Genomic DNA, 12,211 nt, shown 5'->3' on the forward strand with positions numbered 1-12,211 from the left:
AAATTTGCCATACTCCTCTGTCCTTTTCTCCCGGTGTTTTGGATGTGAACATCTGAGAAGAACCTGGCTCTTCCCAATATGTAAATGCCCATTAAGGAACTGTGGACAGGAGTTAGGTTCCCCCTTTGTGTGGTCTTCACAAGTCTGAACAGACCCTCATCTCAGCCTGTCCTTGTACGTAATTTGCTTCAGTCCCCAAGCCATGTGTGTGGCCCTTTAAGTATTTTTTTTATCAATATCTACTAAAAGCTATAATCAAATGCTTGTTTGTTATAGCATCTTGGCAAACAGATAGACCAGACCCTGTAACAAGCTTATCTTCATTCTTTGATTTCTGTCATTTTTGTTGGGGAAAGTGTGAGAACACTCTCTAGAAGGATATGTGCTAAAAGAGGTCTATTGTATAAATCCACACAGAATTCAGAGAATGCAGAATAGCAACTACTCTGTGGGTATTCATCCTCTATTATTAATACAGGCAAAATGAGTCAATTAAAGCATTTCTGTTGAAGCTACTTGTTCTTTCAAATCCTTTAACTGCTTGGCTAACGACAGGAGGACTAAAGTCTAGAAAGTGTTTGGTAGATCATATTTGAGTGTATTATACTGAATTAGTCTCATGAGCCACTTGATTTTGTGAGACATTTTTGTTTCAGCTTTTGAAGAGGATTTCTGTTCTGGAAAAAACATTAATCCTGGATTGTCTCAATTGAACTTTTGTGCACAATTTTTCTTCCTCAAGGGTGATGCAGTGGGTGACAAGCCCCTGGAAGTCCATGCTGCTTCAAATAAAGAGCAAACTCAGAAGTAAAATGCTACATCACCTGGCATCAAACAGGTAAGGATAAAGACTGGTAATAATTTTTGACTAAACAGCAGAGTAACTTGGAAGAGCTGAACATTTGCAAAGTTTGACTTGTAGTTTTCTTCATAATGATGAGGAAAGTGAGGACAGATAATTTTATTTGTCCTAAAATTTGTCAGGAATATGTGCGTTCCTTAACACTATTTAAGCTAAGAAATCTAAATTCTTCATCTTTAGAGCATTGCAAGTAAATATAGGTCTGTTTGAAGGGTTCTGAATTAAATGAGGAAAGTCTTGTGATTGTAGTGTTGGTTGGTTTTGGCCTTTTCTTTTCTTTTTCTTCTTCCCATTTCTGCCTCCCGTACCAAAACCTCTTTGCCTTCTTTGTCCGTTTTCTCTATAAAGATTTGTCAGTGCCAAGGTACAGCATTGTCTTACAGTCTGTAACAGTCCACGATGTGCCTGACCTTTCATCTTAGTGCAGCTCCCAAATGAGTCCTGTTGGGATGAAAAGATGGAGGAAATGGAGGCAGCGTTTCCAGGTTCTCCAAGGCAGAAACTTGAGTTGAGATACCAGTTCTGACTTGGCCTTGGGGCTGTGTTCTAAACTCAAGCAAGTCCTATGGTTACATTTTCTAGAAAAGCAAAACAAAAACATACTCTTGACTTTTTTATGATGGTTTGGTTTCATGGGATAAAACTTGCTGTGTATTTGAGGCTTATTACAAATAATTATAACGTAATTGGACATCATTTAGTGCAAATTGTCAGATGCCTGCTCTGTTATCAGCTGATAAAGAATTTCTCATCTGAACATGTTTTCTACTTGCTTCTCTTTGCCCTGTATTATTTTTGCACCATGTTAAAAACTTGCTTTTCATCAGAAAGGGATCCTGGCGTTGTAGGGACTCCTCATCGTTTTCATATGCAGTATTCCATTCACCAGAATTTATTTTTTTTTTCCTTACTGCCAAGTGTGTAAATAGAGTCCAGATCTGGCAAACAGCACCCATTTTTTTCCCATGCATCACCATCAGTCACATATGTTTGCAGATGTGGTAGAATGCACCCATCTGCTGAGCAGCAGCGTGCCACTGTTACGTGGGCAGCTTTAAAAGAAAACCTAGATTTTAATGTTGGCTCCCTTAATGTGTTTTTAATTGCTATAGCTGATTCTCAAAACAACAATGTGAGGTTGTTGACTGGCTGATGTACTGAGTAACTTAGTTTTTCCTTTAGAGCTATGAATATAAAGTCTTTAGGAATACACGTTTTCCAAGTAGTTTGTAAGATAGTCACGTAAAATAAAAACTAAAAAATAATAGGAGGATTAAAAAATATTTTTTGTGTGTAAAGAATCCCAATAGAACCAAGAGGAAGAAAAGCCTCTCTAAAATTCACTGAGATATTGTTGTGCTTATTGTCAACTAGGACAGAGCTACTAAATTATAAAAAACCAAGAAAACGGAACTTTTGTTTGTGACACTGTACAAATATCAAGGTTCATTACAAACAGAAATCCATGAATAGATTTTATTTTCTTTTAGAATTTCTTGCTATGAATATAATTTCTGTTAGGCCTTTATTCACTTTTCGAAATGTCAGCCTTTTGCTTCAGGCACATTTTCTTTGTTTGGGGAAGGTTTTAAGAGACTGAAGATAAATTGTCCAGGAGCTTGAAGTACCTGGGTGCTCCTGGCTTTGAAACCTACGTGCTTCACCTCATGTTGTTTCTGGGGGAGACACATGAAGGGAACTGCTGGATTTTTGACCTAGGGCAACCAGATGGTGAAAGTTCAATTCAGTATCAAGTTCAGCTGTTCTGCGGGGGTGGCAATTTGTTACTTGTGCTTGACACCAAATCCAGTAATTTAACTCCATACCCAAGTCCAGATGTTTTGTTGGATTTGGGTGATCCCAGAGGCTGGAGAACACTGCTGTGAATTTTGAAAAGACACATTTTTTTATTCTGGATGAGATCAGTCCTGAAAGTCTCAGTGCATTTTCAACTGTTGGTAATATTCCTTGTTGAATGTGGTTACTAAAATAAAGACAATCTCATTTCCTCAATGATTTGCCACAGCATGGATCTCTGAACTCTGAATGGTCAGCCAGGGCCAAAATCATATGGGGTTGAAGACAACAACATACTTCTCTATTCCAAAACTCAGCAGCATTGTACCTCCTTTATTTATTATTATTTGTTTGTCATCAAAAATCATATGCAAACTTCAGCTGAAACCACATCCCACTGTGGAAGAAGCAAGCTTTAATTTTATCCAGCTGTTGTGTTTAGGAATTGCACGGAAGTGACAGGGTTTTGTGTTTTTCCATGAAGATAGCATATCACTCTGTTACAGATCTATATTTATGTAATTCCATTTCTTTCAGTTAAATTGCCCTATTTTTACACCAGAATAAGTAAGATTAAGAAAACATGCATTTGATGGGAATTCAAAATAATTCTTTTCAAGGAAGTTGGTTTATTATACAAGATTCCAGTTGGTGTTTGGTTGCTGTGAAGTGTTCTTTCTCTTTTGTATTTCTATTTAGTTCAACTATGGGAATCGAGTTCTCTAGAACAGACATGATCATTAGTGCTCTAATGTTGGTAATATGAAGAGTTAAATATCTCTACTGAAGCAAATTGGTACTGAGAATGTTTCTCAAACAGATTTTGATAAACCTGCCACAGCAAAGAAAAAAAAATTATAATTGCACTTTAAAAATGGAAAGGAAAAGCTTGTGATAAATTTAATTCTGCTTTCTCCCTCCTTCCCTCTCCCCCTTAACCATTGTCCCCTTTCTTTGGTTATAGGTGAATAAAAATATAGATATGAGCAACAATTTCCCAAGAAAAAGATGAAAACCATCTGAATCCATTTTGAATGTTACTAATCTGCCTTCTGCCTCAGGACAGTCTGATGATCTGCTGCTCAGGCTTCTGGTATGGCTTCTGTGAAAGGACACTACGTGTTTTGGGTCAGTCTTGAGACTTCATCCTCTCTTCTGTAGTGGGACTCAAGTCTGCCCATGCTTGTCCCATTGCAGGATCAACATTGCAAGTAGCAAAATCCCTCAGTCTCTTTATTATTTATATATAAAATAAAATTCCAGTTACAGAAAATTGTCCATTTTTTCCCCTCCTCCTGTCTTCTTTAAACTCATGGATGTGATGTTTGCACAATCTGAAAGGTCTCGAGGTGGTGTTGACAGTGCCTGTATTTTTTACCAGCAAGGAAAGCTGAAAGGAGGAGGATGTTTTGGCTAACGTGAGCTCATAGAATTGGGAATGGGAACAATTACAATGACTCTTGTGTTTTGTCTGAGTCCCCCCCTCCTTTCTGTACAAGTCCTCTGGCTCATCAGTGCCAGCGGGAGGTGTGTAATGAAGCGTCTGTGAGTTCCTGTCTGGTGGATGGATGGGAATGGAGCTGTTAATGCCTGTTCTTGTTTTTGCTTGAATGCACAGCACAATGGGAACCAGAACTTTACCGTGGTGGGAACCAGCTATAGAATAACTTGGCTGTTTCCTTATTCCCAGCCAGGGGAGGGGAGGAAAAAGTGATGTGGAGGGAAATACAAAAGGATTTCCAGCATTTTGAAATCTTTGCACAATAAAACCCTTTCATCATTTGTTGTCATTTCCATGAGTCCCTCTTTCGGGGCTTGATGCATTACAAATTACTGTAATCCAAGTAGCTCAGCATTTAAAGCTGTGTTGGTGAGCCTTAAATGCTGCTTAATTAATCAATGAATATGAGGAATGGGTGAAGGATGAAATGAAGTATGTTTGTATGATACATTAACTTTCTAAAAAGAGCAGGGAAGAAAATACAAAGTAAATCAGATTCAAAATGCTTTTAAATATCTTTGTTATTGCATGGTTAGGTATTCCAGCTGAGCATATTCCACAGATTTTTAGAGAAAAACAAGCAGACCTTGGCAATGTGAATGCCAGTCTGTGTGGGCATTATAAAACAGGCCAACCCTTTTTTAGTACAGGCAATAAGGCATGTGGTTGCCTCAGGCAGAAAAACAGTATCTCCCAACATGTTCAGTCCATGTTTTTATGATTGTTTTAGGCTGGTGAAGATGTATGTTGATATAGGCAGCAGAGTTCTTGCATGGGGTTTGGGAGGTGTGTGTGTGTGTGGTTTTGTTTTTTCTTTAAACTTGCCAACATAGTTCAAGCAGGCTTGGGAGGATCAAAGTAGTATTTTTGTCAGTAGTGGAAAGGAAACTTGGGAAATAGAGCTGTAACTGCTCTCTTACACCGCTCCTGTGGTACAGACATAGATTTGGTTCTGGCCTTAAAGATAGTTCTTCACTTATGCATTCTCATATCACATAGAGAATAATTACCACAGAATTAGGATTACAGCTTTAGATGCCTGTATTTTTTTCAGTTTCATATTATTTCAATATTTGGCATATGCCACATTGGCATTTAAGGATGTGATTATTTGGTAATTCAGTTATTTGTTTACATACACACGTGTGCATGTTTTAAAAATCCTGGGTTAAATAAATATCACTTAAATGCTTTTCACTTGATCGCATCTTCATGCTGCATATTTACACTGCTGCTTAAAAGTGTCCCAAGTGATTGACATCAAACCAGAATGCTTTTATGTAGCAGGAAATGACTGCCTTCAAGCACCTGCATACACACATGACAAGGAGATGGTTCCAAAATGTGAGCAAGACAGCCTTAGCTGGAATCCTTTCCTGATGTCTTCTGGTTTTTATAACTACAGGAAATAAAAAAAAGTTTCATGCTGGTAAGAGCCCAAGAGTTTGTAAACATTCAGTCCTCTTGGCACAGACCTTCCTAATAAGGAGCAGGAGAGCACCTGACCACTGTTGATGTGTATACATATATATATATATATATACATATATATATGTGTGTGTGTGTGTGCACACATGGAACTAAATTGTGCATGCATGTGTTACCTTTTGCCAGACTTTGCCTGTGGGTATTACAATGTAGGTTTAAGATGGTATATTCCCCACCCAAGCTTCCTGTTTGGTCATCCTTCCACTTAAAGGCTTTTTGGCTTGGTAACTGGACTGTGTGCAGCTGAAACAGTGTTCTCATCTCAGCATCCTCTGCTACAGTGGCTGCAGCAGAGGTTGGGGCAGCAGAGGTTGCAGTGCTCTCTCTTAAAAACACCATCTTTTATCTGCAGTGTGTGAAAGTTGTAGAACTGGAGGTCATCAGGTTGGCCCTGTGTTGGGATCAGGATTCTTGTAGGCAGCATGTCATATATCAAAAGTGACAGCGAGGCCTCTCTTTGCTAGAAGGAGCATCACCAGCCTGGAATAATCCAGTTAGCCTGGGTAAATATGCACAATCTTGCAGCCTTCAAGAAACACACAGGATTTTGCCACAAGTGTTCATTGCAAAACTCTGGTTTAGACTCAGTGCTCTGACTGCAGGAGGCCCCAGACACAGACTTCACAGCAGTCATAAGTCAAATGTTTTGGAGCATTTCTCATTGCATCTGTCGCCTTCAAGGAGAGCAGTAAAGAGCAGGATTGATGTGGAGGGAATTGCATTTTACCCCTTGAGAAAAAAGTGCCCTGGGAGTTGAAGAGACTTGTTACTGCTCTGTTTATTGCCAGAAAAACCTCAGTGTGAGCACATTTGCTTCCGGACAAATATAAACTGCTGCATATGTTTCTTTTTCCCTTTTTTGTTTTGTTATGATTACTTCTGTACCTTCCTATAAATTCTGAGTTACTTCTAAAGCCAGTTTCATCATAATAAACTGCTATTGACAAAGAGCATTTTGGCTGCTCAGGCATGCTGGGAAGGCCTGCATGACTTCCCGCTGGACCTTCCTGGATACAGCCTCTCACAGCAGCGTTGGCTGTAGCACCTGGGTGGCCTGGCAGCTGCCTAGGTTAACCCCCTTCCAGAGGGGTTTTGACAGGTACAAAAGCTTCTTGTTTACAAGGAAAACATTTGATAATATCTAAACTACAAAGCAGAAGTTGTTCTAGCAAAAAAAAAAAAAAGTTTCTAATTGTGCAACATCCCCCTGTGCTCTTAAGTCTGTACCGTAAGCTGAGCCTGGTATTTTTTGACTATATGGTTCTTAAATTGACTGGAGCTGGCAGCTTTCTTAGGGTCCCTCTGGAAAAAATGTTGGTATATTGATGCAATTGGGGTGTTTTCTCAGGTCAGTGAAATTCATCACTGGCCATCTCTGCTTAAAGACGAAAGTCTGAGCGGGACTTGACGTTCATGGATTCCTCCAGAGTGCTGCTCTCACAGCCACGTTTTCAAGCTGGTGTTACTGGTAGCCATTGCACTGATGAAAACTGGCAAAATCAAAGGTGGGCTGAGGATGTCTCACAGCTGGTTACCAGTCTGCTCCCTCTAAAAGATTCGTCCCTCCCTCTGCTCCATTGGAAGTGGACCTACAATGCCTGCACTAGACTAAGGTCTCTTGACTCCTCCTTACCCTCTTTCTTTTTTTGTGTTTGCATTTAAAGGTCTAAATCTACCAACTAACACTCAAAGCCAGTCAGTCACATGTGCTGTGTCCAGATGTGGCAGGTAAACTGGATAGTGCTCCATCACCAGCCCCAGTTACTGAGGCATGATCCTGTTATGGGTAAGCTTTGCTGGATCTTCTGGAGAGAGGGAGATTCCAGCTGACTTGCTTATGTATGCCTGGGAATAGCCATGGCACAGCCTGAGCTGTGCTCGTGATCCCAGAGTCTTTGTGCCCACTGTGAAAGGAGCAGTGGGGACAATGGGACAGCTTGGCCAGGGAACTTCTCTTCTTGTTTATAGTGTGAAGATAAACCTTCACAAGACTCAAGAATTTAATTTGATAGAAACTAAAGCTGAAGGATGCACTTTAGTCTTGAGTGTCTGAATCTTGCTCAGCAAAGCTAACCTGAAGTTTGTAAGAGCTTATGAAGTAACAAGATGGGTCATTTGCTCCACGCTTTTTTGGCTGAGGGGACAGATGCTGCAGCGGGACGGCTCTTGGTGCAGTCCTTTACCCGCTGGGGCTGTGTAGACAAGTGCTGGAGGGCTGCCAGAGAGCACCTCATCTTGTTCCAGGGGCTTGTGCAATGTGCATTTCAAGGGAGTAGTGAGTTCAGCCCCTGCATGCCTGGATAAAAGAATAACCTCACACGGAGAACTTAATTCCTTTCTGCTTTGGCCGTTGCGGTGTGAAGCCACAGGACCTACCACGTTCTGTACCAACATCAGTCAAAATCCGCTGTTCTGTGTCCCACTGCTTCTGAATCTTCCGTGTCTTTACCTGGAGTACTTTCGCTCAACTCCAGGGCGCAGCACCCGTGCCTTCGGAGAAGTTTACTCGGTTTGTTTGAACTGAAAGTGAGCCACATCCAGCGCTTGGCCGGGAGTGCTGCGGCGCCCTGGAGGCCGCTGTGCCCCCGCTCCGCGGGCAGAGGAGAGGGCAGGATGCCCCGAGCAGGGGTGTGCCGCGATGCTCGCTCCCTGCCCACTCACATCGTTACCCCAGGGATGGAGGAAAGCTCTCACTGCCCCAGCCAAGGGGGAAATGCTGAAGCGGGAAGCTAGAAATGTCTTCGTGGCTGTATGCACGTACCAGCTAGGGATCATAGGCAGGCAGCTAGAGACGGCCCTCACCACCACAGTTTTAGCCCCTTTAATTTTTGTTGTTGTTGTTGTTAAAAATGATGTACAGAAACACGGGGAGCTTGTGTATCAATCCTCAGTGAAAAGAAAAGGAATTCTTCCCTTCCCCCTACCCCCTGCCCCAGATTAAGTTCACCAACGTCCTCTTTGTAACTTTAGCAAGCTTCAGACTCACTTCCTTTTGTCAGGAGACCTGAAAGAGCTATTTCCTGATTCGTACAGGGCTCTTGTATGCGCACACTAAGTGCTCATTCATGCCGTGAATCATAAAGGTAACCTCAGTTCAAAGCACTGCGCTGATACTTCGGCGTGGGACCAAAAAAACAAAAGGAAAAAAAAGAGAGTTTTGTAATGCAGCGGAGCGCGTTGAAGTCATCTTTGCATTTACTGAGGAGCCGCGCCAGGGGGATTTTGATCTCCTGTCTTAAAAGCATCATTTACAAACTGCCCAAACTAAAACCGGCTGGTGAAAGCACCAAAGCCAGCCCAAAGAATTAGGTTTACTGTCGTGTGCCAGGCTTGACACATTTTTCATATCCTGCCAGAGATGAGGAATGGCATCGGGAGCTGCCAGTGAGTCAGGCTCGGCCCCGGCGGTGCCACGCAGGGAACAAAGGCAGCAGCCCCGCCGGGACAGGCGCTGGGCTCAGCACAGCGCCTCACACCAAACTCAGGGGAGGCGCCGGAGAAAACGCAGCTCTACCAGGAGCAAAGGACTCACTCTCCTGTCTGTGGTTCAGGGGGAGGTCAGTGAGGCACGGTCTGTTTTGTTTATCTCTCCTGTACTTGCCTCCGGGTTCATCTGACAAAGAAAGGGATGAGCTGTTACTGGCTGAAGGAAGAAAGAAATGTGCACTACTCGGCTCTTTCTATCCCTGCCAAGAGGGAGTACGAGCCAATTTATACATAACATTGGAGTCCTCTGCCATTTAGCAGCTTTTGCACAGCATCCAACTGTACAAGGACACGTCCCTGGGGTCAAACAACCTTTGGCTGTACTTCTGCCTTGATGGAGTAAGATCAGTATGATCTCTCATTGTACAAGAGAGCAAAATACACAGATGCTAAAATCAGCAACTCTGTTTTGACAAAGAAGAAAACAGTAAAGGGGAAGGAGGCTTAGCTTGTGGAAAAAAGAGGTAACATAAATATGAGTGCATCCTCTTTTACTACCATAACCCTCCTTGAACTCTTAAAAAAGCCAGATATTCACTGGTCGCTTTTTAGCATTATTGTTTTTACAGTATTATCCTATTTGCAGATGAGGTCAGCCTGCTAAGGAGAGTCTCTTGTTTGAGGAATGTTAGAGGAGAAGTGCTATAAAATCACTCTCTGCCCTGGGCTAGCCAGCCCAGGGTGACTCACACCCAAAAGTAACAGAACTATGGGAGCAAAAAACCCAAATGATTTTAGGCTCCCAGTGGGTGAGGTAAAGTGCAATATAGATGTGCAGAACTCTACATACCTCAGGCCCCAAGTCTCTGAACTAAGAATGTGATGTGCTGTGCTCAAAGCCTGATTTTTGTCCTGGAAGGCTACTACCATGAATAAACACATAGCCATCACATCTAAGTAAACTGCAATAAATAAAATCATAACCGCAAAGGAGGTGTGAGGCAGTAATTTTAATTAGTAGTCCTGTGGGACTTCCTCTATGTTTTTATTTTCCTTGTGGAGTGAAATGCATATGAGGAACAGTTTTATTTGCACAAGAGTTCTCCACTCTGTGCCTGCAGCTGAAAGACTGCTCTGCCTGCAGGAAGGCTGAGGAGCATCGTGAGATCCATCTGGTTCACCTGCCAGCTCCAGAGGGATGCTCTTGGAGAACAGGAGAATTCTGCAATGTCCTTTCTGACTGGAAAAGTGGGACTCTTTCTGGTCCATGCAGGCGCTCAGTGCTGGGGTTTCTAGGCAGAGGATTCTGTAATGGTTTCATACTTGATTGTTGACTTCATTCTCTGCAATAACTTGTTTTCTCTCAGCTGTTTTGTCTCACTGTGTTTGTGATCCCTCTCTCTGGTGGACTTTCCTGGCTTTGCCCAGAGCACCCCCTGGCCCGGGGGTGCTGCTGAGGTCTTCCTTGCATTTTTTCTCTCACCTCAGTAATTTTCTTGAGGAATTCTGGCACCTCATCATCCCTGCTTTCAAGGTTTCTCATATACAGATGTTCAAGCTCCTCATATATGGTTATCTAGCAGCTTTTATCACTTTGGGATTTTGGAACAGTTTTCCTTAAAACCTGGTCAACTACTATTTAGAGAGCTGGAAAACAATAGGCTGACTTTTTTTTAAAATGTAATTTGTTTTAAACATTAAGGTTTTGAGCCAGGTTAATTTTTAGTCGTGATGGCTGTGCTGACCCCGTGGCCTCATCTGACCCGGTACAGGGGACCACAGCTCTGCACCAGCATGTCTAGAGAACTCCTGGTGCTCCTGGAAGCCCTATTCCTACACATATGGTGTGTGGGGCCGTGGTGCTGGCACGGGTGCCTGTAGGTTGTCTCCCCACACTGGCACAGCAGCAGCCCCCTTGTGGGGAGGCTGCAAATCTGGGTGGCTGTCCCTAAAATCCTGGAAACAGCAGCTTTGCAGCACTTCTGGTGCCCTGCACCCTGAAAGGGTGTTAGTGTGCCTTGCATAACAGGGACCTATTCAAGGTTATGAATGTTTACTTATGAAGAGGTTGGCGTGTTTGTTTTTCTGACATTCAGTTTCCTGCTCACGTGAAGGCAGCTACAGGAGACAGCTGTCCTGACTGGGGGAACACTGTGGTACCCTTGGCCAGGTGAGCTCCTCAAACCTGACCTTCCCTCCACAGTGAGTGCATGATGGGGACAAAAAAAAAAAAAAAAGCCACCATCAAAACCAGAGTGAGCAAACATGTGCACTGTGGTTTGAGAAGGGCACAGTGAAAACCTACAGTGGACTTTTTTTATGCACGCTCTCCATTGTTGATTTTCTCCCCCCACTTGTAAGGATTGGTTTCTTACCAATCCCCTTCTCCTTTCTCCCCTTTCCTACTCCCAGCTCAGCAGTACAGTTGGAAGGGACCCCACACTTCTCCCCAGGTTAAAGCTTAAGGGATATTTTTGTGGGTGACTTCCAGCTGTGTAAGAGGAAAACCTGTTTCTCCAGGATGCACAAAGCTGGAGGTGGGCAGGCACCCAGCGTAGCCCTCCCAGCCCCGATTTCACTCAAGGTGCTACAGTAGCCCCAAAGTCTTGTTATTATGTTTCACAATGAGATTTCTTTTGACTCTTTGATCTACACATTTTCTTTAAACATTTTGATGTTCAAACATTTAGACTTCAGGAAAAGGAAATTAATTTGAGATTTTAAAAAAATTTCATAGAGAACAATTACTTGTAGCAAAGCAATCAAAAAGGCTCCTTGCTTCTTGGATGGAGATTTAGGCACTGATTTATTCATCTGATCTATTTCATTTGTACTAAAAAAAGGAAGGAAAGAGACAAGCAAAACTGTATTTATAACAAAGAAGTTATCAGGCCCTTTCCAAGCATGCCTGTGCCATTACAGTGCCCTAATTCTCTTTATAGATTAACAAGCCTGAGCCATTGTTATCTTACTGAAAACATAAGTAGACACAACCAATATGTCATATGATAATCCCAGTGCAGTGGTGGTTTTGGATTGATAAATGTTTTTAAACACTTTGCTGGAAAAGTGCACCAAATGTTTCTCCTGGGGCATTCTTGAAGGTTACCTGTGATCAGGCACAGCAGAGGTGAGGG

The 12,211-nt window shown here is 42.5% G+C and overlaps 1 protein-coding gene and 1 long non-coding RNA gene across 3 annotated transcripts in view; one reads left to right on the plus strand and one right to left on the minus strand.

Annotated features, from left to right (window-relative positions):
- The window catches only part of APOO (apolipoprotein O), a 29,012-nt gene extending 23,655 nt beyond the window's left edge, over positions 1-5,357 (plus strand). Inside the window, exons 8-9 of one of the 2 annotated variants that reach the window (XM_008629294.2) lie at positions 743-838; positions 3,624-5,357. In XM_008629294.2, coding sequence (XP_008627516.2) covers positions 743-811 — 69 coding nt within the window. In that variant the 3' untranslated portion in view covers positions 812-838; positions 3,624-5,357. Of the gene's footprint in view, positions 1-742; positions 841-3,623 lie in introns of those variants that run through there. The other variant, XM_017728419.1, reaches the window with a different exon arrangement.
- The window catches only part of LOC108445245, a 17,082-nt gene continuing 6,072 nt past the window's right edge, over positions 1,202-12,211 (minus strand). The window contains exon 3 of the long non-coding RNA XR_001860020.1: positions 1,202-1,440. This is a non-coding gene — a long non-coding RNA (uncharacterized LOC108445245). The remainder of the gene's footprint in view (positions 1,441-12,211) is intronic.

This window comes from Corvus brachyrhynchos, unplaced genomic scaffold (assembly GCF_000691975.1).
Source record: "Corvus brachyrhynchos isolate BGI_N302 unplaced genomic scaffold, ASM69197v1 scaffold11, whole genome shotgun sequence".
Classification (NCBI taxonomy): Eukaryota; Metazoa; Chordata; class Aves; order Passeriformes; family Corvidae; genus Corvus; species Corvus brachyrhynchos.